Below are 24,853 nucleotides of genomic sequence, written 5' to 3'. Positions count from 1 at the left end.
AATATATATGAATACTAATTAATATCTATATCTATCTATCTATGTATAGTGAATAGTATAAATAATGAAATTGTTATAATTAAGAAGCTAGCTAGCTAGCTAGGGGGATGAATGAGCTGGATGATTGACAATATTATTAATTAATTAGAAGCTAGCTTAGCTAGCTAGCAAAAGTATTAATTTGTGATCATCATCATCATCATCATCTTGTCATTCCTGAGTAAGTGAGTGGTGGCGCTACTTGAGCCATTGACAAACCCCGACTTTGATTCTCGACATTCTGCTCCCAACCTAATTAATTAATTAATGTACGAATGAATGAATGAATTAATTAGAAATTAAGAAGAGTGAAAGAAAGAAAGAAAGAATACCTACCTGCGGATACTAGGAAGCCACGAGTTTGGAGCTCTCGGTACTCTTGGCTAAGAGAGCAAGGCATACAAAAGAAGTGGGCAACCCAATCCCAAAGAGGGGCTTCCCTGAGATAATACTTTCGCCTCAATCTCTGGCGAAAGAAGCAAGTGTAAGGAAATGGAGCAGAGTACCAAGCTAGAACCGACAAAGCTTCTCCTTCCATACCACAACAAGCTTGCCCTCCGTATAGATAAGCGCTGTAAATCGTAGGATATAACAGGCATGACAATATAGAGAATATTGTACAGTGTGACGTACAATCTGCACAACCCAACACATTTATCTACCCATGCATGCATGCATGCATCTTACATATAATAATAATAATAATTAATTAATTAACTTACTTGTATTTCCTTCATCAATGATCTCTGCTATTTTTCCAAACACAACACAAGGAAAGAAACAGCTCAAGCAGCCTGCAGTATATATATATATGTAAATTGATCATGAGAATAAATATATATATATATATATATGTGAAATGAATTAAATAGTTTATTAATAAATATATAATAATTGCGCGCATGCATGCATGCATGCATACAGCTATTGGTATCATCGCAGCAATCACATAATCCGGTAGACCAGCTTTGGCGGATCTCGGGATACAAGGGAGGGGGTGGAGGGTTGAAATCTGGGTTGGCCCATCCATATGCCTGTTGCTGCTGCTGCTGCTGTTGTTGTTGTTGTTGTTGTTGCGCCTGTGGCTGGTGGTAGGGTTGCAGCTGCAGCTGCTGCTCCTTCTGCGGTGGCGACGGTTCGAGAAGAGAGGGGCCGGGTATGGGAGGATATGGATAATTAGGGCTACTGGCCGCCGTCGTTAGATGATGAGGGGGAGGCGGAGGAGATGGAGATGGAGATGGTTGAGGGGGTGGGGGAGGGTAAACCAAATTGTCTTGTCGCTGCTGAGGAGATAGATAATGCGGGACCGACGTCGACGACCCGGCCGCTTGATGATGATGATGATGCATCATGATTATTATTATTATTAATTAGCAAATTAAACGGGGAATTTCTTCTTCTACATAACTTATAAAAAATAATTATATGATCAATGAAATGAATCCTGTATCTTAATTAATTACTGCCCTAGCTAGCTATCTATCTATCTAGGAATGGATGAATGAATCAATCAATCCCCACGAGCTCTCTCGGTCGGTTTAGGGGAAGAAGAAAATCCAGCTTTAAATTCCGATGAACAAACTAATTTAATAATTAATTACATGTCCAGTCGTCGTCTAGGAAGGAGGAGGAGAAGGGGAGAAAGAGAGAGAGAGAATTCTTTTTTGTTTCCTAGAACAAAACCCGATCACAAAATTCTTGGAGACTAGTAATGCATATTTGGCAGCCTGAAATGGCGCCTATAGTCGTTACGGGTTAGTTAATTAACGCCTTCTTTTGTTTCGGCTTCCGTCCGTGGGCAGCATCAATTTTTCTTTACAATTAAAAATATTTATAAATAAAATTTGTATAAGTTAAAGAAATTCGATTAGTTTATAAAAAAAAGAGTATAATTGTAACTGTTGACACAATTGGAGAAAATTTTAATTGTGGATTTCAGTTTATTGGTATGTTAGAAAATTTTAATTGTGGATTTTAATTGTAACACTGTTGACACTTGTTCTTTTTCATCTCTGCTGCATGCGTACATTAATTTAATTTTGGGTGAGTAATTAACAAAATGACGTTGATGTTGACAGCTGAAAGCCCGTTGTCATTTTCAAACCATGCATATATATATATATATACTCTTCACGTAGCACGTACGTAGAAATTAATTAAGCACATTTGTACGTACGTACGTGCCTGCCAATTTCAATAAAACTCATCACCTAGCTAGCTAGCTAGCTAGCTAGCTAGCTCGTGCTCGTGGATGGAGACATGGATCATTCCTTGATGATCACCAATATCTCTAGCTAGCTAGCTAGCTCCTCGATCTGTAAGTAAAAGGGTAACCATGCATGCACGTCCGGCCCCCAAACGACATCACAAGTACGTACGTACGTACGTACGTACGTACTTCCCTGCAGCCATGCCTTGTGAATTGTGATGACCTTCCTCAATATCCCATTCGGCCCAATAACTACCATTCATTCCTCCTTGGCATTGAAAATGCGTCTGGTTGATTCAATCCACAACTGATCATTTCCATTTATAAGTACTAGTGGAACCATCAACAATAATTAATTATATATGGCAGCTAGCTCATCATACAACGAGGAGGAAGTACTCCTCATCAATATCGATCTGCTTCATTGCCTCATTGGGGATCATATATATATATATAGTATAGACTATTTCAAGTTTATAACCCCTATTCTTCTTCTTCTAGAAGTTGTCCCGGAGAGTGTCGATAGATAGATAGATACAACAGAGTGAAGCAGCTAGCAGCGATGATAACTTTTCCTTAAACGATATTAATTAATTAATGGTATTAAGAAGATATATAATTAATTAAGAAGCTAAAGAGAGAGGAACGAACACTAATTAATAATTAATTACTTGAACACCATTAATGCTACGAATCAGATATATAGTAGTCCCTGCGGCTGCGGGGAGAAGACAACCTCCTCCATTGTCTTTAGACATTTTCTTGAGATTTTTTACTCCAACCAACCAAGCAAGTACAAACTAAATATATATATATATATAATCGCAAATATATTATTAACCTACACAAATTTATCTGACAATTAATTAGCTAGTGTACCATATTTATCATGATGTTAATTTGTTTTAACTGCATCACCAAACCATAATATTATTAGAATAATGATTGGGAGCACTACTTTGGTGGAAAACGACTCGTACAGCGAAAGTGACATCGTTGTTATACGAAAGTGATTTCGTTGTTATACAAAAGACCTCGTTGTTATACAAAAGACCTCGTTGTTATACAAAAGGGACGAGGTCTCTTTTATATAACAGTGATGTCACTTTCGTATAACAACAAGGTCACTTTCGTTGTACGAGTCGTTCTCCCAAAGTAGTGCTCTCTATCCTTTCTCAAATTATTATTTATATTTAATCTTTTAACTTAATGATTTTATTTTAAAATGATAAATAATAATAAAGAGAGAAGAATCAAGGAAAGATCTATGATTTGATGTTTGTTAATTTGTTTCTTTTTATATATATGATTTTATGAATTTTTGTTTTAATCCATCACTCTATTATATATTTAATATCAAAATTATCCATTAACTCTAAAATAATAAGACAGAAAAAATTTAAATATAAAATATTTTGATAATTTAATCCAAAAACTAAATTTATAAAAATATTTATCAAACTAATTTTTTTTTTTTAGAAAAAAATCCTGTAAAAATTCAAAATCATCTCCTCAAACAATTCCTATTATCATCGTCTGGATTATTTGGATGTGAACTTGGCTTTGCCCAAAAATACCTTGTTTGATCGAAATTAGAAAAAATTCCGTTTTTAAAATTTTATTACTATTCCTGCAATTCTACATAGGGATGGCAATGGTACTATACTTGTCGAGTAGTGAATTATTCACCCTGAATAGAAAGATATCTCTGAGGATTATTATATTACCCGATTAAAAATATAAATTTCTATTTATTATTTTCTAAACATATGAAATATTAAAAACACAAATAAAAATATTACTTATAAGTAAAAAAAATATAATAATTTTGTAAATATTAAAAAGGTTAAAATAAGAGATACTTGAACAAATTTGTGAAGGGTGGAGAGTGATTAGAGAGATAAAGTATTTTATTGATAAAAAATTTGAGATTAAGAGTCGATGAGTGTGTAGTTGTATATGTATGAATAAAATAAATAATATTTATTATAAATTTCTAATAATTGTGATGATGTTGATTTTGAAATGTTATTTTAAACTTTAATATTAAAATTTTGATATTGGGTATGGAGATGCCTTTGAAAACATGGGGCCAATGCAAATTTAAATTTTGGAGCTCTTAAAATGGTAAAAAAAATTAAAAGTTTAATTATATAAAATGAGATTTAAATAGTTAATATAATATAATAAGAAAATAATAGATTAAAAAAAATAAAAAAAAAAGATATATATATATTGTATAATATATATTTAATAGTAAAGGAGAAATAAGAGAAAAAAATTTAATAATTTAATATTATTAAATATTAAAAAATAGGAATCCTATAAAAGTGGAAGGTAACTATGCAGCATAGGTTGCTTTATTTAAGCCTGATATACCCAGGACAGGTCCTAGTTTGAGTTTTGTACATTTTTTATCTCAAATTTGATCGGCAGATCAGATCAGGTAATTCTTTTCATTCTCTATTCCCGATACCAAACCCGATTTAAAATACTCAAACTCGACTATCGAGTATATCTAGGGTTGTCGAATATATAGGTATCTATTGTCATCCATAATTGCACATATTAATGTATTTTTTTTAATAACTTTATTTATATTAAAATACAATAAAATAAATATTTAGAAAACTATACATAAATTAGTATTAATTTTTGTTAATATAAAATAAAATAACAAGTAAAAGATAATTTTGATATTATAATTGATTAGAAGGTTGAGTTATTAAAAGAATCTAAAAAAAGAACATGTATGTATATATAGTTTAGTGCTTGTTTTATAGGAGAGGGGTTTTGAGTTTTATTTGTTTTTTTTTTAAATAACCATGTTTAATACAACTAAAAGAAAAATCAGTTTTAAAACTATTATGTCCAAAATATCCCTAATAACTAGGGGAAAATATAATTTAAACGTATGTATTTATATAATTACCTCACTTATGTACTAATAAAAAGTTATTTAAATTTACTTAAAAAATCATAGAAATTAAAAAAATATATATTTTATTTAATAATGTGTCATTTCTTTCGTTTTGATAATTTATCCGATTTACATGGATTATATTTATCCCATGTGTGGCTTGATAAAGAATCTCTATTACTCACTAAAGACTTTTTTTATATTTAGTTATTGCAATAAAATCATATTTTTATTCTAAAACTCAATAATTACTACACCTATTTAATTAATTATTTTTATCTATTTAAATATTAAAATTATCCTTTACTTAAATATTTTATTTTAGAAAAAAAACTCACTTAGACGTATGTACTTGTACAAATAGTTACTTAGACGTATGTACTAATAAAAGATTATTTAACGTATTTATTATCAAAAATTGTCTCATTTAGCCTCTTTTAATAAACAATGATTAATTTTTATTTTTTAATTTATAATTGGGATTTTTTGAAATATTGTTTAAGAGAGAAAGAAAGAGACTTTAGATAATATTTATTTTATTTTTGTTTGATTATATTATTTGAAATTTACTTATTTTTTAGAATTTTTATATTATTATTTTAGTGTTTTTATAATTTATAAGTATTTTTTTATCTTTTAAATTTATTTATTTTCTTTATATTTAAATAATATTTTATAATAAATAATATTTTATTAAAAAATAATTAATATTAAAGTAATATATTTCAATCTTTTAAAAATATTATTATTATTATTAATATTTATCTAATGGCTACTTTGACAAAAAAAAAAAAAAAAATTATAAATTTTATTTCATTAATCCTTAATAATTATGAGGAGTTTGGCCTTCAATAAAAAAATATATAAAATTTTATTCAATAAAGTTAATTATTTTTATGCTAAACCATTGTTATTTTATCAATTTATATTTAATAATAAATGTATTGTTATAATCATATCTCAAATGTTGATAGCGGTCATCACTTATTTGGTTGAACTATTAATTATTATTATTTTTTGTTTTTAGAAGAAACGCTAGGTAGGTGTTCCACTTTTTCATTGAAGTGACACTAATACTTTTAATTGTCACATATTGAATTTAAAATATTTAATTGTATAGAAACTAAGTTAAATTTCTATATTATATATAGTACTACTATTCAAACGCGGCATCTTGCTTTTTGTATCTGTTTATCTTACTCTTTATTTTGATAATGTTTTTCACCTTTAATTTATATATATGTTTCAACGTGAAGACCGGCCGAAAGACCGGCCGGAAGACCGTATTTATATTAATTTAGTGGAAATTACTTTAATTAATTAATTAATTAGCTCAAATTAATTCCAACTTCAAGAGTTACTTATAACTAATTAAGAGTTGAGACCTGCAGGACCTAGCTAATTAAAAGTTGCATTATTAAAATTCATGTGTATGGCTAATTAATTATTAACTTCATTCTAGCTTAAGATAGCGCTTCATTGATACATAGAAGATATGTGGGTTTGTGTCAAATTCTACTACAGTTAGTCTTTTGAATGCTTTAATTAGTTTGTTAATTATATAATTAACAAAATTAGTATGTATTCCGAGCATTTGCACGAATAATAATATAAAAACCCGTGAAAAAAATATTACGGCAAAATTTTATGTGCAGGTCAACCTACAATCCGACCCAAATATCCATTTACTCTCACATATATCTAAATTAACCACCGCTCTCGACCCGACAATCCGAACACTTTAAAAATTAAGCATCATTATATATATATATATATTACTTTTTACAGCATATAATTCACATGACGACCGGTTCGTTAGCTCCAAAGGTTAATAATATTATTGGAATTCTATACAATTGTTATTTTTTTTTAAAAAAGATTTAATTACTGCTTTTTTAAAATAATATACCCATAACTTCTTCTTAATTTGGCATGACGTTGATTAAGAACAATTAATTCTCATAATTTCTGACAAATGACAACTAAGAAGTATATTGAGAGATATCAACTCCTTAAGAACGTTACAAAAGGGACAAATAAGGACAATCAATGGTAGGTAATGAGGGGGCAGAGCCACCCATGGGCTAGCCTCATCTTTAACTTATTTTATTTATATATAAAATTTTGTAAATCATATAATAATATTATTTATTTTAAAATTATATTTATATAATAATTATACATTATTTTTTATTTATTTCAATATAATTAATAATACAAATTATTTATAAAGGTAAAATATAAAAATTAAAATAATAATAATAGTGTTTTATATTTCTTAATTTTAAACTATTTCAAAAAATTTTAAGAAAAATATAAATTAATATTAATACACAAGTTAAAATAAAGAATTTGATATCCCTACTCAAGAACTTAACAAATCTCCTAGAATTGATGTTGATGTAAGTTCTCTTAAACTTGATCCAACATTACGTATTCTGATATGGAAATATCATTTTAATCAAAGGGTTGAAATTAGACGAGCTTATATCAAGATGAGGTCATATCAACCTATTAAGGATGAGTACCCGCCGACCAAATTTGGAAATCAAAATCGACGGTTCCAAAGTCATTGGTTTAAGAAATTTACTTGGTTAAAATACTCTCCTTTGAAAGATGCTGCTTTTTGTTTCCCATGTTTCTTGTTTTAACATAAGCAACCCCAAAAACCTACATTTACAATAGATGGATTCAAATATTGAAAACGAGTTAATGATGAGGATAAATGTTCTTTTGTTATGCATATAGGATATAATATTTCACCACATAATAGGGCAGTTGAATATCTTGATAATCTAATGAATATCCTTGTCATATTGACAAAGTACTAAATGCACAGTCTTCAGATGAAAAACAAAATAACAGATTACGGTTTACAACAATTATTGAAAGCACTCGATGGCTCACTTTGCAAACGTGTGCATTGAGAGGGCATGACGAGTTTCCATCTTCTAATAATCGTGAAAATTTTATTGAAAAAAAAGCGGAACATAGAAAGTTAAATCTGAGATACAAGTTGGAGTCAGCCCCAGGTAATTTTTCATCCTGGCTCCGTCCCAGTACGTAATCACTTCTTCTTCTTAAACAAGTCACATGTAAAGAAGCCCCCTTGAACTACATTCTATTAATAATATAAATATGTACTAATCCTTATCACATTATATAGACTTAACACAAACAGGTGTTTTTTTTTAGTTTTTTTTTTTTCATTCCATAACTTCACCTGGTCAGGCCGGCCCAATAATATTAATGGTATATTACCTATTATGTCTTAGAATTGCATGCATTAATTACTTTCATAAATAAATTAAATTGATAACAATTAATGTCTCAATTGGTTGAATTTGTAAACACACCTCTTATAAGTTAAGTGAAAAAAAATGCAAAGTTTTAGTGCAGTGGAATGAATGATCTACTCTACATGCAATCAATCATTTTGATGAGAATAATGTATGTATGTATGTATGTGTGTCACGGTCACATTGGTCGGTAGGATCCACCACCAATCCAATAATGGGACTCCCTTCCACTCTAGTGGGATTGGGGACATATATAATCACCTGTATCTACAGTTTTTAATATATATATATATATATATATATATATATTTACAAAGAATAAAAGAATATTTATCGGTTAATATATATATTATATATATATTCCCTCCGTAGCTTAGCTGAGTTCACAAGCAGAGGGAGGGAGGGATGGCTCTGTCAAAAAGCAAAGAATAAAAAAGACAGATCGGTTGGACAAACCAAACAAAATAATAAAGTATAGTACGTACTACTGCATTCTCCTCATTACTTTGTTTCATCATAAGATCATTTCTTGGGAAACTACATCGATCATGTTATTATTATTATTATTATTATTATTATTATTATTTTTATTTTGTCCCCAATTCCACTCATATATGGTCCCATTTGCAAATATTTTTTTTATATATATATATCTAGATAAATGAATGTAGAAACAAACCAAATTTCAAATGCTTTCCTTTCCCTTTTTTTTAATATATATATATATATATATATATATATATGATTAATTAAATCTCAATATTAGAAGCTTGTTTGAATGGAAATAATATTAAATGGTACTGTCTCTCATAAAAACTTTGTAATGAATATATATATTTATATATATGATGTTAACAAGTGTTTGGTCTTGGATTATTTAAAATTGCTAATAATGTAGTGATGAGTGAGACATTTGCATGCATTAAATTGTTAATTTGTCTGTAATGAGATCAGGATTGAAGACATCATGCATGATGAGTTGTTGCTATTATTATTATTTCACGACCGACAGAGGAAGGAATTAGCTAGGAAGGGAGATGGCGATCTTTCAAGATTAATTAATTATTAGCTTGCTTTACTTTTACTTTTACTTTTACTTTTACTTTTACTTTTACTTTCTCTCCAAACGAAGCCGATCATCATCATCATCGAATTCCTTTCTTTTCTTCCTTCATTCCTTCAATCCTTCCTTCCTTCCAGCAGTAAAAGGACAACCAAGAATATTTCTCTTTTTCCTTGTCTCTCCCTCCCTCCATCTTTATTAAAGAAATCAGCTCCTCTTTTCATGCTCATTCAATTCATTCATTTCTCTTCTTTTTAACCATCAACAAATTAATTCTTTAGTTAGGGTTATTTAAATCAAATACATAATTATTTATTTTTCTTAAACAATCTTACCTAGCTAGGTAATTCAAAATTAATTAATTATTTGCATACTAATTAATTAAGTGACTTTTGTTCAATCTAATTATATATGCAATTAGCTAGCTAGCTAGCTGGTGGCCGGGTCATGAGATTTTCATACTTCACTCACTTGTACATTATAATAATTTTTCATTTTAAACAAAATATATAATATTTATTGTATAAAAGATATAATAAATTATATTTATTTAAAATAAAGTATAATATACTTTTATTTTCTTTTAACATTTTTAATATACATGAATCATTTAAGAAAATAAAAATTTATAATTTTAAATGATGCAATATATTAATAAAAAATAATTGAATTGAGTTAATATATATATTTGAAATTAAGGACATGCACTTCAAACAAACAGGGCCTTATAATATTCTCTCTCCTCTAAATCTCCTTGCTGGCTTGGCTTGGCTTGGCTTGGCTTGCTGCTATTAATTAATCTTGTTGCTCCTCCCACTTCTTACTTACTATTGTTACTTATAATATCCTTTCCTTTCCTTAGTCTCCACTCAAAGAACATATTCCAGTGTTTCCCTAATATTATTATTATTATTAACAAGTTATCTTTCACTAATAATTCAATTCCTAATTCCACGAAATCCCTTGACATGTCTTATGATCAGCAGCAGCAGCTGCTACCACCACCACCACCGACTCTGTTATACCCATATGGAGAACCCGCCGCCCAAACAATTACTAGACCTTATTCGAATCCCCGTACAACAACAACAACCGGGTCCTTTGGATCGGTCTTCATTGTCCTGTCGGTCATCATTGTCATCTCCCTCCTCGCCTGCTTTCTCGGACGCTTCTGCAGCCGACACCCCAAGCCGGCTTCCAACAACCCCAAAAAGGGGAAGAAGAATGACCAAAAGAGTCTCAAACAGAGCCACTCTGTTCACCCGAAAGACGGGGATATCGAATTCGGACTCGGTAAAGGGGGGCCGCCGGGTCGTCTAGGTCCGGTACCCAAGATGCCCATGAGTAAGGCTGAGAGTAAGAATGGACCACGACCCGCTGGACGTGGGCATGGGGATTTTGAATTTGACTTTGGTAAAAAACCCAAGTTTCAGGGACAACATATTAATGGGGATCCAAGAGCAGCTCCGGGGGCCAACGCCGGGGTCCCAGGAGCCGGAGAGACGAGATTTGTTCAGCACTATGGAGGAGGCGGGCCTTGAATGAATGAATAAATGAAAGTAGTTGATGATGATTAGTGTGATGGGGGTTAATCTTAACCGTAGATTTGGATTAAATTGGTGTGAAGGAAAAACACTTTATTATTAATTAATTAATATATAAATTGTTGGATTTCCTCTCCAATATCATCTTCTTCTTTTTTTTTTCTTTGTTTTGTTTTGAGGAGTAATTAATTATGTATTATTTGATGGAGTTGGGGGCTTTAAATTTGTGACAGCAGCTAGCCAGCCCAATATTGTTTGCTAGCTAGCTATTTCTCTCCAAATTTGTGATTTCGAATTTCTTTGGTTTTGGAGTTTGGACTATATATTTATATATTTGTTTTCTGCTACGTACTTCAATAAACATGTATGCAATATTGTTAATTATTGTAATCTTAATTAATCTCACCTGGTTATAAGTTAGAATATTCATATATATATATATATATATATATATATATATATATATATATATATATATATACCTACCTATAACTTTGTGAGAGGGAATTTAAATATATTATTGGGAAGAATGTCAATTTTACACACCAAGTTGTAGGAAGGTGTCAAAATTACTTATTAAGTATCAAAATTCTATTTATATGTATGAATTTGTCAAAAAGTGTCAAATATATTTAAAATAACAGAAATGTTAAACGGTGTTAAAATTTTTGCCACATGTAATATCCACATATTTTTTATTTTTTTAAATTGACATTACTTTAATTATTTTTCCATTATTTTTCCATTTAAACAAAACTTATTTTTACTTTCTCTCTCATCCCTCCACAACTCTCCATTTTTTTCTAACTTTTCTCTCTTTAATTAACTCAAGTTCTTTTGAATTTTTACCTTCTTCTAACCTCCAAGTGCTCCCTAACTGAACTTTAAATAGTCATCATTGTTGGTGGAAGTTTTTGTTGGCCGATTCCTAAATCATAGACGTTGTGGCCAAAATCCTTATTAGTCGAACCCTAAATCATTATCGCCATTAGCGGACAATGCCGTATTAAGGTAAAATCTCCCTTAACCGACTTGTTTTAATTTTAGTTTTCATAATACTCACCCTGTTAAATTTTATCAGCTCCCAGACGTAACCCCCAAATTCAAGTCTTTCTCAGTTAAACCTTACACTATCATCATCATTGGTTGAAACATTCATTGATCGAACCCTAAATTGTCAATGTTGTGGTGAAGTTTTTGTTGGCCGAATCCTAAATTGTTAGTGGCGAAGTCTTAATAACTCCTTACTTTTTAGAACAATTTTTATAATTAATCAATTAAATATTATTATTAATAATAAAATTACTCATAGATGGAGAAATAAAGAGAGAAATATTTAAAGAAAATGGTAAGTTGTGAGGGTAAAAAAAGAGAAAATAAATAAGAAAAGATTTTAATGTTTTGTTTGAATAAAAAATAATTAAAATAATGTCAATTTAAAAAAATAAAAAATATGTGGATATTACATATGACAAAAATTTTAACACCGTTTAACATTTCTGGTATTTTAAATATATTTGACACTTTTTGACAAGTTCATACATATAAATGAAATTTTGATACTTAATAAGTAAATTTGACACCTTCTTACAACTTGGTGTGTAAAATTGGCATTCTTTCCCATATATTATTAGAATTCTATATATATATATATATTGATTTCTAATATATCAATCAAATCCATCATCGATCATCCATTAATATTGAAACAGCGAATCCATCCACTCTTCATTCCCCACTCACTTACTCACTCATGCTAGCTGTTCATGAGTCATCCATCCTTCTCTTCTTCCTTCCACTAGTAAAAAAATAGGTTTCTGTAACGATGCCTAGTAACGGCGGTCGAACGCCATTACTGAAAATTTTTATCAGTAACGGCTATTAAAAACCGTTACTGTTATGAACATATCTGTAACGGCTATTAAACGCCGTTACTAATAAAATGAAACAGTAACGGACATAAGAATGAACCGTTACGGATAATAGCAGTTTAATTCTTTTTTTTCGAATTAGTGGTATCAGTAACGGTTATTGAAGAGCCGTTACAGATACTGATTCACTTTGCAGTTATTGGAACTGGTTATCTGTAACGGCTTAGGAATTAGCCGTTACTGATTATATATCTGTAACGGTTACTGATAAACCGTTACAGATATGAAGCCGTCTTTTCATCATCTTTCACTATCTGTAACGGTTTATCAGTAACCGTTACAGATATGAAGCCGTCTTTTCATCTCCTCTTTCGCTATCTGTAACGGTTATTGAGAAACCGTTACAGATATGAAGCCGTCTTTTCATCTGATTTTCTACTATCTGTAACGGTTTATCAATAACCGTTACAGATACTGCTTCAATTTACAGTTTTGGAATTTGGTATTAGTAACGGTCTTCTACATAAGCCGTTACTAATTATATATCTGTAACGGGTGTTCAATAACCGTTACAGATAGTGTTAAAAAGAAAATAAAACGGCATATATCTATCTATAACGGTGTTATCAATAACCGTTACTGATAGACTAAAGTAACCCGCGAACAACTTCTTCTTTCTTTTCTTTCCTCTTCTTTCTTTTCTTTCTTCCTTCGCGCTTTCTGCTCTTCTTCCCCGATCAGTCGCCGCCATTGTTGAAGTCGCCGCCCGTGTTGAAGTCGCCGCCAGGTAAGTTTTCTTCCCCTTTTCTTCTCTCCCTCGTTCCGCCGCGCGTTCCGCCGTGTTGAAGTCGCCGCGCCGTTCTGCCGTTCATCGTCGATCATCGATCATCGATTCAACAGGTAATTAAGACTTCTTTTCCCTCTAATTAGGATTCTTTGATAGACAATCACACCATTTTCATCATGCATTAGGGTTAAAAATCTAATGGTGCATTTTCATAGCCGTTTGGTTCTATTTGGTTTCTGCTGTTCTATTTTGGTTTGATTTCTGCTATTAGGGTTTGTATAATATGCATGTTGAACAGGAAATATAAGGTTTTGTTATTAGGTGAGATCAAATGGCAGCTCTATTTTGGTTTGATATATTTCTGCTATTAGGTTTTGAACAGAAAACCTCACAGCAAACAAAACTTCAACTGTTGCTATATGATTGAATGCTTGTGTTTGTACATTCTATTTCATCCTAAGTTTAATGATAGAATACAAACAGTGAATATGTGATCAATATAGTTATGGTTTTACCTAGGTTTCAAGTGTGGCATGTAAAAATATGACAAGGGAATTCAAAATAATATAATAAGATGGTCCATCCATATTATTAAGTGTCAACTGAACCCGAAAACAAGTTAAGAAAGAAGTCCCCACTACTAAGTAAATCAATCATATTCTAGGCCAATTTTTTCCACAAAACAATCATCATTTACACAAGTTGAGCAAGAGAAAACATTATTGAGTACACAATTGTTCCTCTTTCAAAGGACCATCATAAAATTCATATGTTAAGTAAGTTTAATAATAATATTGAGATGGATCTAAAATAATATAATGATTTCACAGGAAGAAAGGAAGATCCCTAATTACCAGTTGGATCAGTATCAACATCTCCATTTCCAGCTTCCTGAAACCGTGATCCAGACCTAGATTTTGAACTGTTGAATTCGTTCTTTATTGCCGTTTGAACGGTATAATCAGGTATTCCATCATGTTACTTCTTATATATGTTGAACTGTTGAATCAGATTTTCATTATCATTTTTTGCATTTGAACTGTTGAATCAGGTTGTACGTATCCATTTCAATTCTATCGGGGTTTGAATTTGCCATTGTCTTTGCTGCCGCGGATTGTAGTTTGCACTTCAAAATTCAGGTTAGTTCTTATTTACAATCAATGTTAGATTGTTAGTAAATGTTTTCTTATTTGCAGAAAACAAGTGCTGTGAATGCGCAAAATAGGTCGCATGTTGTGTACAAGAATCATGCGGGCAACATCTCATTTTCACAAGTGGAGAAGCAAATGGTTCGTTTTATCATTGAATAACAAAGTTTATAATGTTATTACGTTTTTATTAATTATTAAATTTGTATAGGAGAAGACTACCGGTACGTCGCCTAATTTTGCGGAATTATTTCTGCACACTCATACGAAGAAACCGACTCTGCAAGATCCAAATCCGGTGGTTCCCCCTATTATTCAAGAAAAAGTGGTAAGTCGTGTTTATTAGTTATATTTCTTTTATTTATTTAATGTATGTATGTAATCGAATGTAATTTGTGTTTGTAGACTGCCTTGCGAACTGCTATAGAAGAAGACCCGAATAGAAATGAATTGCAGTTGGCTGAGTGCGCATTCGGGTCTCAGGGACATGGGCGAGTTGTGGGTTTGGGCTCCGGTGTCACACCTAGATCTTTTAGACCTGATGCTCGTGGTGGTACTAGCACACAACGCACTGACACGCAAAACGCACTTTTACTTGAGGAGATACATAGGATGCGAGAGGAGCGTGAAGCTGAGAAGCTTCAGTCACGAAGAGAGCGCGAAGAAGCCTTACTCGAGCGTCAAATGGAGCGTGAGGAAGCACAAAGGCAGCGTGAAATGGAGCGCGAAGAGTTATTGATGCAGCGTGAAGATGAACGTGAAGAAGCGCGAAGGGAGCGTGAGAGAATGCGGGATGAGATGCTTGAGATGAGATCGACGATGAACTTCTTATTATCCAGGATTCCCCGTGATCAACTTCCACATGCCCCTCCCACTCGAGATGATGCCCCTCCCACTCGAGATGATGCCCCTCCTACTTAGAGATTATCCCCTTCCTCGTGATCGTCGTTTTCCCACTTCAATTCTGGTCAGTTGAAATACGTTAATTAATCGTTTTTGTGAATTTGTGATATGATTGTAGTTTTTGGATGGATTATAGTTTTTGGATGGATTGTAGTATGTGGATGATTATTGTTTTGAATTAATGATTGTATTTTTGGGTTTTTGGTTATTGATGATTGTAGTTTTTGGTTTTGGTTATTGGTTCTTAATGATTGAGGTTTTAAATAGGTAAAAATTTGTAAAAAAAAAAACTATTAGGGTTTAGTAACGGTTAAATAATTACAAAAACCGTTAATAAAAATCTAACTGTAACGGTTTAAGAAATAAAAAACCGTCACAGAAACAAAACGAGCATCGGTAACGGTTTTCGAAAACCGTTACAGATGAAATAAGTCTTTTAGTAACGGTTTTTAGCCGGCTAAATCCGTTACTGTTGTTCCGTTACTATCTGTAACGGTTTTATAAAATCGTTACAGATACTCGTGTTGTTTCTGTGACGGTTTTTACACGGCTAGAACCGTTACTGTTATTCAATGACTATCAGTAACGGCGTTCGAAAACCGTTACTGATACCTGAGAAGTTTCTGTAACGTAATTTTTTGTAACGATTGGTAACGATTTTATTTGCCGTTACAAATAAGTTTCAGTAACGGCGTTCGATGCTTTCAGTAATGGTTTTAGCCCTTACTAATACCCTTTTTCTACTAGTGTTCATATCCACACATCGATCAGCCATACCATATATATATATATATATATATATATATATATATATATATATATATATATATATATATATATATATATATATGCAGATACTGCATGTAATTTTTGCACTCATGATACCCAGACTCTCTCTCTCTCTGTGTGTGTGTTGTATCAAAGCAAATTAAAGAGATGTCGATTCTCTAATCGATCTTTATTGGTGGAATCTGTCCAAGGTTACATATCACTCAGCAGCATGAGTACTAGTGATGTTGTTGTGAGTTTCACTTGCAAATTAAGAGTCAATTAGCTAGCTAGTTTTGAAAGCAATATGATCGATCAGTCTTTATAATTAAGTTTCTTTATGCATGCATGCATGCATGCTTGTTCTTTGTTCTTGAAGTTCAAAGCGTTGTTTCATCTATTGAATGATGGAACTGCATGCAACAAGTACTGCTGCCTCTATTCTTGAATGGTGGGACTAGCTAGCTAGCACTAGCACTCATCAGCGCAAATCAAATATTTCGAGCCTGAGATTATATATGGTTGTCATAGATATTGATTGATTGGCTGGCACAATGATCGATGATATCTATCTATCCACTCTCATAATTGCATTCCTTCAAATACATGCACTCATATCCCACCAGGTTAATTCACAGATCCCCATACTCCCAAAACTCTCTCAACTGAATAAATCACTTGCCACAATCCCAAATTAATTAACCAACATATATATGTATATATATATATATACTGGAAAACCACAAATATTATTCATGTTTAATTAATTAATTAATTAGTTGGTAAGAGATATATGTCAATGTTAAAAAGTAACTCAACTTTCATAGTTTCCCATATATATGGATGGATGGATTTATGGAAGAATATAAAAGTCCCCAACAAAACTGTCTTTTATTTTCTTTTTTCACATGATAGCTAGGATCAAACCTAAAGGATTTGCAACTACGTACTAGCAAATGTTCTTTGAAACAATTCATCGCATTCTCCTTTTTTTTTTTTATGTTCTCTAGGCTCTAGCTAGCTAGCTAGACATATATATATATATGTGGGATATGATATGATATGTGATCGAGAACGTTGATTGAGTTGTGTCAAAATTAGAAATAGAAATTGGTTGTGCGAAAACAAAAACAAAAACAAAAATAATACTTAAAAAGGATTGGAAAATGATGATACTTAATTGATAGCTAGCCGGCCCTTTGGTGGATCATTTTGGGTTACAATTTGAAAGCAGTAGCACAGTTAAGAAGTAAGTAACAATAAATATGATTACAGTGGTGAAATCTTATGCAGATCGATCAGATATATATATATATATATATATATATATATATATAGCAGAGAAGTGATATGTGGATATTTTCCTTTGCCGCCCTTAATTAATTAAGCATATATATATTTTACCTGCAGGAATGCGCCAATAATCCCACGGCCACGGGTCTCTAGATTATTGTTTGTATGCATGCAAGCTCAAGAAGAAAATCAAGTTTTACTTTTTTTTTTTTTTTTTTTATTAATATAAATAAAATATATTAGATTGTATAAGTAAATGAGCTAAAAATGTCATGTCCAAAATTTGGGTATTAATTCAAACTACTCATTCTAAATTTTATTTTATTTATACAAAAAAAAAACTCAAATATTATCAAATTAATGCAACTTTGATTAATCTACTAGGACAAGTCTACCCTTAACTAACTTCAATTTATTTTCTATAAACAAATATTCTAATTAACAAACACATCAAATAATTATAATTACATTTTGAATCCGCTTAAACTATTTATTTAATAATTATTATAAAAGTTATATAATTAAATAAAAAATAAAATAAAGGCACACAACATACATGACCAACACCTAGAAGGCTATAATTGATGAGCCCTTGAGCCCACACTCAAATTAAATTGGCCCAAAATTAATATTTATTTTTAAGGATCATCATTAAAAAGTAAGTATTATTAATTTTAAAAAAGAGGCTGTTAATATTTCATTTTTTAACTACAGTAAAGTACTGGTAATAATCATTATTTTTATTTTTTTTACTTTCATCATATTATTCAAACTCATAGAAATTATATTTTAAAATAACAAATCTAATTTTTTTTTTATTGTTTGCATAATTAAATTTATTATATTCTTGTGTATTATAATATTTTGTCTAGATTTTAGGATTCTTCATTACATTTGATAAGGATAATATTATCTGACAATTAAAAAAAAAACTACAAAAATCTTAATTATAGTTAATAAACACTGGTGAAAAAAGGGTCAAAACCGAGAGTTAAAACTCTCGGTTTTGACCCTATAACTTTCGGTGAAGACACCTTACCGAAGGTTTTAGTAACCCTCGCCATCCCTCGCTATTGACACTCTCGGGACTTCCATAAAGAGAAAAACCGAGAGTTATATGAAACCTTTCGTATTTTTCTCTTTTTGAAAAAACCGAGGGTTTTACAAGAACTTTCGGTTTTTCTCTTTTTGGAAAAACCGAGGGTTTTATACAGACCTTTCGGTTTTTCTCTGTGTGGAAAAACCGAGGGTTTTGCAAAGAACTTTCGGTTTTCCTCTTCGGTTAAAACCGAAAGTTTTGTAAATAACTCTCGGTTTTCCTCTTCTTGTAAAACCGAGAGTTCTTTGCAAAACCCTCGGTTTTCTCCTTTTCAAGAAAACCGAAAGTTATATGAAAACTCTCGGTTTTACCCGAATAGGAAAACCGAAAGTTTTGTGAATAACTCTCGGTTTTCCTCTTAAGGATAAAAACCGAGGGTTTGTCATATAACTCTCGGTTTTCTCATTGGCTTAAAACCGAGAGGTTTCTAATATCTCTCGTTTTTTTCAAAAAGAGAAAAACCGAGAGATTTCAATATTACTTTCGGTTTTTTCCCCTAAATTTTTAAAAATGTGCGGATTATTTTGCTCGCAACCAAAACATAACCAAAACCTGTTCAGCCAAACCAATATATTAATGATAAAAGAAATGCAGCATACATTAAACGATCACATTAATTGATCGTGAACATTACAAAATTCGAAACCAAACAAATATTCCGAACAATCTGTTATAAGTTCAACTACTATAATGAAAACATGTTCATAATCGAAACAACCTTAGCTTGTGGGGGGAGGAGGTGGTTGTTGCCTCATATATAATTCGATTCTCTCCATTCTCGCGTTCATCTCTGACTTCTCCCTCTCCATTTTTTCGGTAATCTCTGACTTCTCCCTCTCCATTTTTTCGGTAATCTCTAACTTCTCCCTCTCCATTCTTTCCACAATTTCTTGCTTTTCCAATTGCATTTCATCCATTTTCCGCCTTCTTTCTTCATCTCTCTTCTCCAGTTCCTCCAGCTTGAGCTTCATTATTTGATTATCTTCTAACAATCGCTCATTGTTTCGCTGTGAACTGTTTCCACTACGACGATCCTCACGAAAGTGTGTGGGTCGGACGCCTGATCCCATTCCGAAGACGACCCCGTGTTTTTGTTGTCCGAACACCCTCTCCGTCAATTCAAAATCAGATATTCCCGGTTCGTTACTAACAACCTCCTCCATCTCAGCCTGCACAATTAAAATAAAATCTCATTTCTATAATAAAAAAACTAGGCATATTCAATTCACTTACAATTTTCTCTTGCACGTGTTCGTCCGGGACGGGTGTTGGGTTTTCTTGTGTCGGTTTTGGTGTACGGGTCCTCTTGAATACTTCAATTACAGACGGTTGCCGTCCCATTTCAATCGCCTGTTGAAATAAATGATTTATATAATTAATAACAATCTTTATATTAAGTTATTACAAATAATGTACTTACCAACTCGTCTTCAATTTGTGCAAACGGTCTACTTCCCATTCGATGTGGGAATTTCAGATTCTTCCGATTCTTCATATTTGTAGTACTGTGTCTCTGTATTTGAAATAACAAATGAAGTTAGATTAATTAATATCAACTCTTATTTGAATTATGAAACCGTACCTTAAACGTTTCTGTGAAGAAATGGTTGCGACACACAAACTCCCAATCATCTCGATCGTAGTCCGGTGGAGGATTAGCCAGTACCGCCGCCTCGTCTCCTTTGTGGACGCGGATATAATTCTTGTTCAAATCCGACCGCCATCTATCCCATATCTGATTGGCGTGTCCCAACCCCCTCGTTCGAAAAGAGTCAATGTCACCATTAGTCGCTTCGAACGGATCCTGAAAAAAATAACATCCAAATGTGAAAAATAATTATTTCATGACGTAATGTATAATCAAGTAATAATTATTAACCTTGATAGCAGTCCACAGTGAATCCAATTGGTCTGCACTTAAAGCCTTCCACTTGAGAAGACGGTGTGAGACGGCTGCGGGGCTCCGGATAATCGACCCCACATGTCTAGACCACAGTGTCCTTCCCACGTCTGTACCGCCTGGCCTCCCATCCTTCTCTCTAAACGTTAGAGGGATCCTCGTCCCCGCTAGCCTCTTAGACAGCGCAATATTCTTGTTCTTCCCCCGTCTCTTGCGGGCAGAAGATTCTTCGAAATTATCAAAATCTTAATTAAATATGTCAATCAATTGAAACACTAACTAATTTGTAAACGAAATACCTGTCGATGATGGGTCTGGAGTGGTCCCGTGCTCCTCCTCGTCATCCTGCTCCTCGATAGGCTCCTCAAGACCCTCGTCTTCAGCCTCATCGGTAGGCACGTTATCAGCGAATGTGCTCTCTATATACTCTGCGAAGTCATCAATATCGTCATCCGTCTCGTATGTTTGGGGAGGCGCAGTAGCTATCGGGACCACAGGAATCGGTGGTTGGTCTCTCGAAGACGATCCTCGTTGCTTTAACGACTCGGATTGGGCAAGTAGGTTTTGGTAACTCTTATCCAATTTCTTGGGTGTCTTCCTCATACTCTTCCAAGTTGTTTTAGGACCTTCAGACATTCTTAATTCACACCATTAATAAAAATGAGTGAATACTTGAAATAAAGTAGTAATAAAAATGAATTTAAAGTTAAAAACATAATTAAATCTACCTAATTAATTAATCTCAACTATATGTTTGTAAACCGGGGTTTTATTTTTGTCACAATCTTCCAACCGGGTCGGGCTGACATATCAGGGGCGTAGAATACTTGTTTTGCTTGACTCGCCAATATATACGGGTCTTGACTTTGCGTTTTCAAAATTCGGTTTACATTTACACTTACGAAGCCATATTTATCCACTTTCACTCCTAGTTCCCCCGAGTGTGTATCAAACCACTTACATTTGAATAAAACAACTCGTTTGTGAGAATAATATTGTAATTCGATTATATCCGTCAAAACTCCGTAGTATGACATAGTTTCAGAACCGTTGTACCCCTCAACAACCACCCCACTATTTTGAGTTGTCAAACCTTCGTCGTGTTTTTCTGTACAGAATTTGAATCCGTTTACTTTACACCAAACATACATAGACGAATACATACTTGGACCTTCTCCTAAGATCTTGAGGTCTCTTGATATGTCGTTCATTTCTGTTAAATGGGCGACCTATATATGTATCCGAAATGAAGTTGTTAATATGAATAAAAAGAGTTAGGATATATGGTTTGTAATTTACTCACTCGATGTTTGAAATATGCGGCAAACGTTTCTCCACTTGACTCGTTGTTATAATCTCTGCAAATAGATCGAATGCTAATTAGTAACACTCTTTAATGCTAATTAGTAACAGCAACTTTGAAACTTACATGTAAAAAGGTTCTGCTTCGGGACAATTTTTCAAAATGTAAGAATGGGCTGTCACTCGATCTATATAATCCAAGTTGTATACTTTTCCGTTGGATAGGTCTTCCAATGATGCAAATATTGAAATCCCCGAGATTTCAGGTTGTGCATTTTCTTGATCTTGTTCCTCCATATACCTGGCACATAAGCTAATACTTTCGTTAACAAGATAGCTCTCGCTTATAGAGGCTTCGGGGTGGTTATTATTCCGCAAATATCTTTTCATTGTACCCATGTAATGTTCAAAGGGATACATCCATCGATACTGAACAGGTCCTCCAAGCAAAGCCTCAAATGACAAGTGAACCGGGAGATGCATCATGATGTCGAAGATGGACGGCGGAAAAATCATTTCAAATTTGCAAAGTGTCAATGTAATATCCATGTACAATTGTTCCAGGTCCTCTTGAATCAACTCTTTGAAGCACAACAACCGAAAGAAACGAGACAGATTTACTAACGCATCATACACATACTCTGGAAACAATCCACGAGTTGCTAAAGGAATTAGATATTCCAACAAGATGTGACAATCGTGACTCTTTAATCCCGAAAGTTTTTTCTCTTCCAAATTTACACAACCCCCGATATTTGAGCAAAACCCATCAGGCAACTTGAGATCTTTCAAGAAGTTACAAAGACGTATTTTATTTTCGGATGTCAAAGTGAAAGGCGCTTCTGGATAATGAACAACTCCTTCATCATTTATAGGATGTAACCATGATTTTATGCCTAAGAGTTCTAAGTCTTTACGAGCTTTAGGACCATCCTTAGTCTTCTCTTTCACATTCATTATTGTTCCCAACACGCTATCACAGATATTTTTCTCAATATGCATCACATCCAAATTATGTCTCAATAATAGCGATTTCCAATAAGGTAGACGGAAGAAAATGCTAAGTTTGTTTCAATTGTCGCCCCGCGTTTCATGATATATCTTGGTTCTCTTGCTCATATCCGCACTAAGAATAATGTCTTCTAGGTCTCGTGCTTGCTCATAACTTTCTTGGCCCGTTAACAATCTAGGGGGATCCCTATAATCAGTTCGACCATCAAACGACTCTTTATCCCTTCTGTATTTGTGCTTCGGTGGAAGGAAACGTCTATGACCCAAGTAACATTGTTTGGAACCATGGACCAATCGAAGGGATACCGTGTCGTTGTTACAACAAGGACAAGAAAATTTACCTTTCGTACTCCAGCCTGATAAATTCGCGTATGCGGGAAAGTCGTTAATGGTCCACAACAACGCCGCTCGCATGTTAAAGTATTGCGAGGTGTGTGCATCAAACGTTTTCACACCTGTTTGCCACAGTTCATGCAACTCATCGATCAATGGCTGGAGAAATATGTCAATTGCATCTCCCGGACTCTTTGGACCCGGAATTAACATAGATAAAATGAAATTGCTAGAATCCATGCAAGTCGTGGGTGACACATTATAAGGGACGAGAATTACCGGCCAAACACTGTATGATTTTTTCCCATTTGCAAATGGTTGAAATCCATCGCTTGATAAACCAAGTCTTACGTTTCGGGATTCTGAAGCAAAATCTGTATAATTTTCATCAAACGTCTTCCAAGTTAAGGAATCAGCGGGGTGTCTCAACGTATCACTGTCAACTCTTCCTTCTTTATGCCATCTCATCATTGGAGCCGTTTTTGAGGACATGTATAGTCTTTGCAGTCTTGGTATTAAAGGGAAATATCTCAACACCTTTTTTGGAATGAATTTCCCGTTTTGCTTCTCCCGAACTGTCCCACTTGTTTGGTCGACTTTCCATCTTGAAAGACCGCAAACTCTGCAAGAATCTTCATTTATGTCGTCCTTCCAAAATAGCATACAGTTGTTCTTACACGCGTCTATCTTGTCATATTTTAGCCCGATATCAGTAATGAATTTTTTACTTTCGTAGTACGAGTTTGGCAATTGAGCGTCAATCGGTAATATGTAGTCTTTAAGCAGACGCAGCAACATATCGAACGAAGAATTCGTCCATTGACATACATTTTTTATGTGAAGTAGTTTCAGTAGTGCCGATGATTTCGTTATTCGAGCACCTTCATACAATGGCCGTTTGCAATCATCAAGCAATTTATAAAATCTTTGCGCATCTTCGACTGGTTGATCGTTGCTCGGGACGTCATTAACGTTGGGGAACATATCGTTTATAAATTCGTGCATATAACGTTCTTCGTTGACCTCTTCATTAACTGTATTATTCATCTCCTGTGTCTGATCGTTGAATTCCGGCACGGCATCCTCCGACTGATCATCGTCGTCATCATCATCGTAGTCATCGGCATCTTCATCGACATCTTCATTAACCACTTGAGTAGTACGTCTCTTTTCTCCATGAAAATACCAATACTCATAATGAATATTTATTCCATAAACGATGAGGTGAGTCTTGACTTCGTCTATTTCCATAAACGGCGTGTTCAAGCATTTCACGCAGGGACATTTCACGGTTTGTCGGGATGTATTCCTAACAGCATACTCGAGGAATTTGTCAACACCTTCCTCGTAATCTGGATGATCTC

General features: G+C 33.0%; 2 protein-coding genes across 2 annotated transcripts; one reads left to right on the top strand and one right to left on the bottom strand.

Moving 5' to 3' along the window:
* Nucleotides 1–202: 202 nt before the first annotated feature.
* On the bottom strand, nt 203–1,391 carry LOC124925302 (protein PLANT CADMIUM RESISTANCE 4-like). The gene is made up of 4 exons (XM_047465270.1): nt 962–1,391; nt 762–833; nt 376–675; nt 203–291 (listed from the first exon to the last, which is right to left on the bottom strand). Exons 1-4 carry the CDS (start codon nt 1,389–1,391, stop codon nt 203–205), a joined length of 891 nt encoding a protein of 296 aa, XP_047321226.1.
* Nucleotides 1,392–10,370: 8,979 nt separating this feature from the next.
* Nucleotides 10,371–11,392, top strand: LOC124927597 (translation initiation factor IF-2-like). Its single transcript, XM_047468039.1, has one exon. The coding sequence runs from the start codon at nt 10,499–10,501 to the stop codon at nt 11,069–11,071; it is 573 nt and encodes a 190-aa protein (XP_047323995.1). The 5' UTR covers nt 10,371–10,498; the 3' UTR covers nt 11,072–11,392.
* Nucleotides 11,393–24,853: the final 13,461 nt, after the last annotated feature.

The sequence above is a fragment of the Impatiens glandulifera genome, chromosome 2, assembly GCF_907164915.1.
Source record: "Impatiens glandulifera chromosome 2, dImpGla2.1, whole genome shotgun sequence".
Taxonomy (NCBI): domain Eukaryota; kingdom Viridiplantae; phylum Streptophyta; class Magnoliopsida; order Ericales; family Balsaminaceae; genus Impatiens; species Impatiens glandulifera.
The sequence above is the reverse complement of the archived record's forward strand: the minus strand, read 5'-3'. Positions and strand labels throughout refer to the sequence as shown.

Bases quoted from the DNA above. Each gene is read 5' to 3' on its own strand.
- LOC124925302 (XM_047465270.1), bottom strand. From the start codon at position 1,391: ATGATGCATCATCATCATCATCAAGCGGCCGGGTCGTCGACGTCGGTC. The intron at 834-961 runs GTATGCATGCAT...TATATACTGCAG, and splicing joins CTGCGATGATACCAATAGCT to GCTGCTTGAGCTGTTTCTTT. The intron at 676-761 runs GTAAGTTAATTA...TGGGTTGTGCAG, and splicing joins CATTGATGAAGGAAATACAA to ATTGTACGTCACACTGTACA.
- LOC124927597 (XM_047468039.1), top strand. From the start codon at position 10,499: ATGTCTTATGATCAGCAGCAGCAGCTGCTACCACCACCACCACCGACT.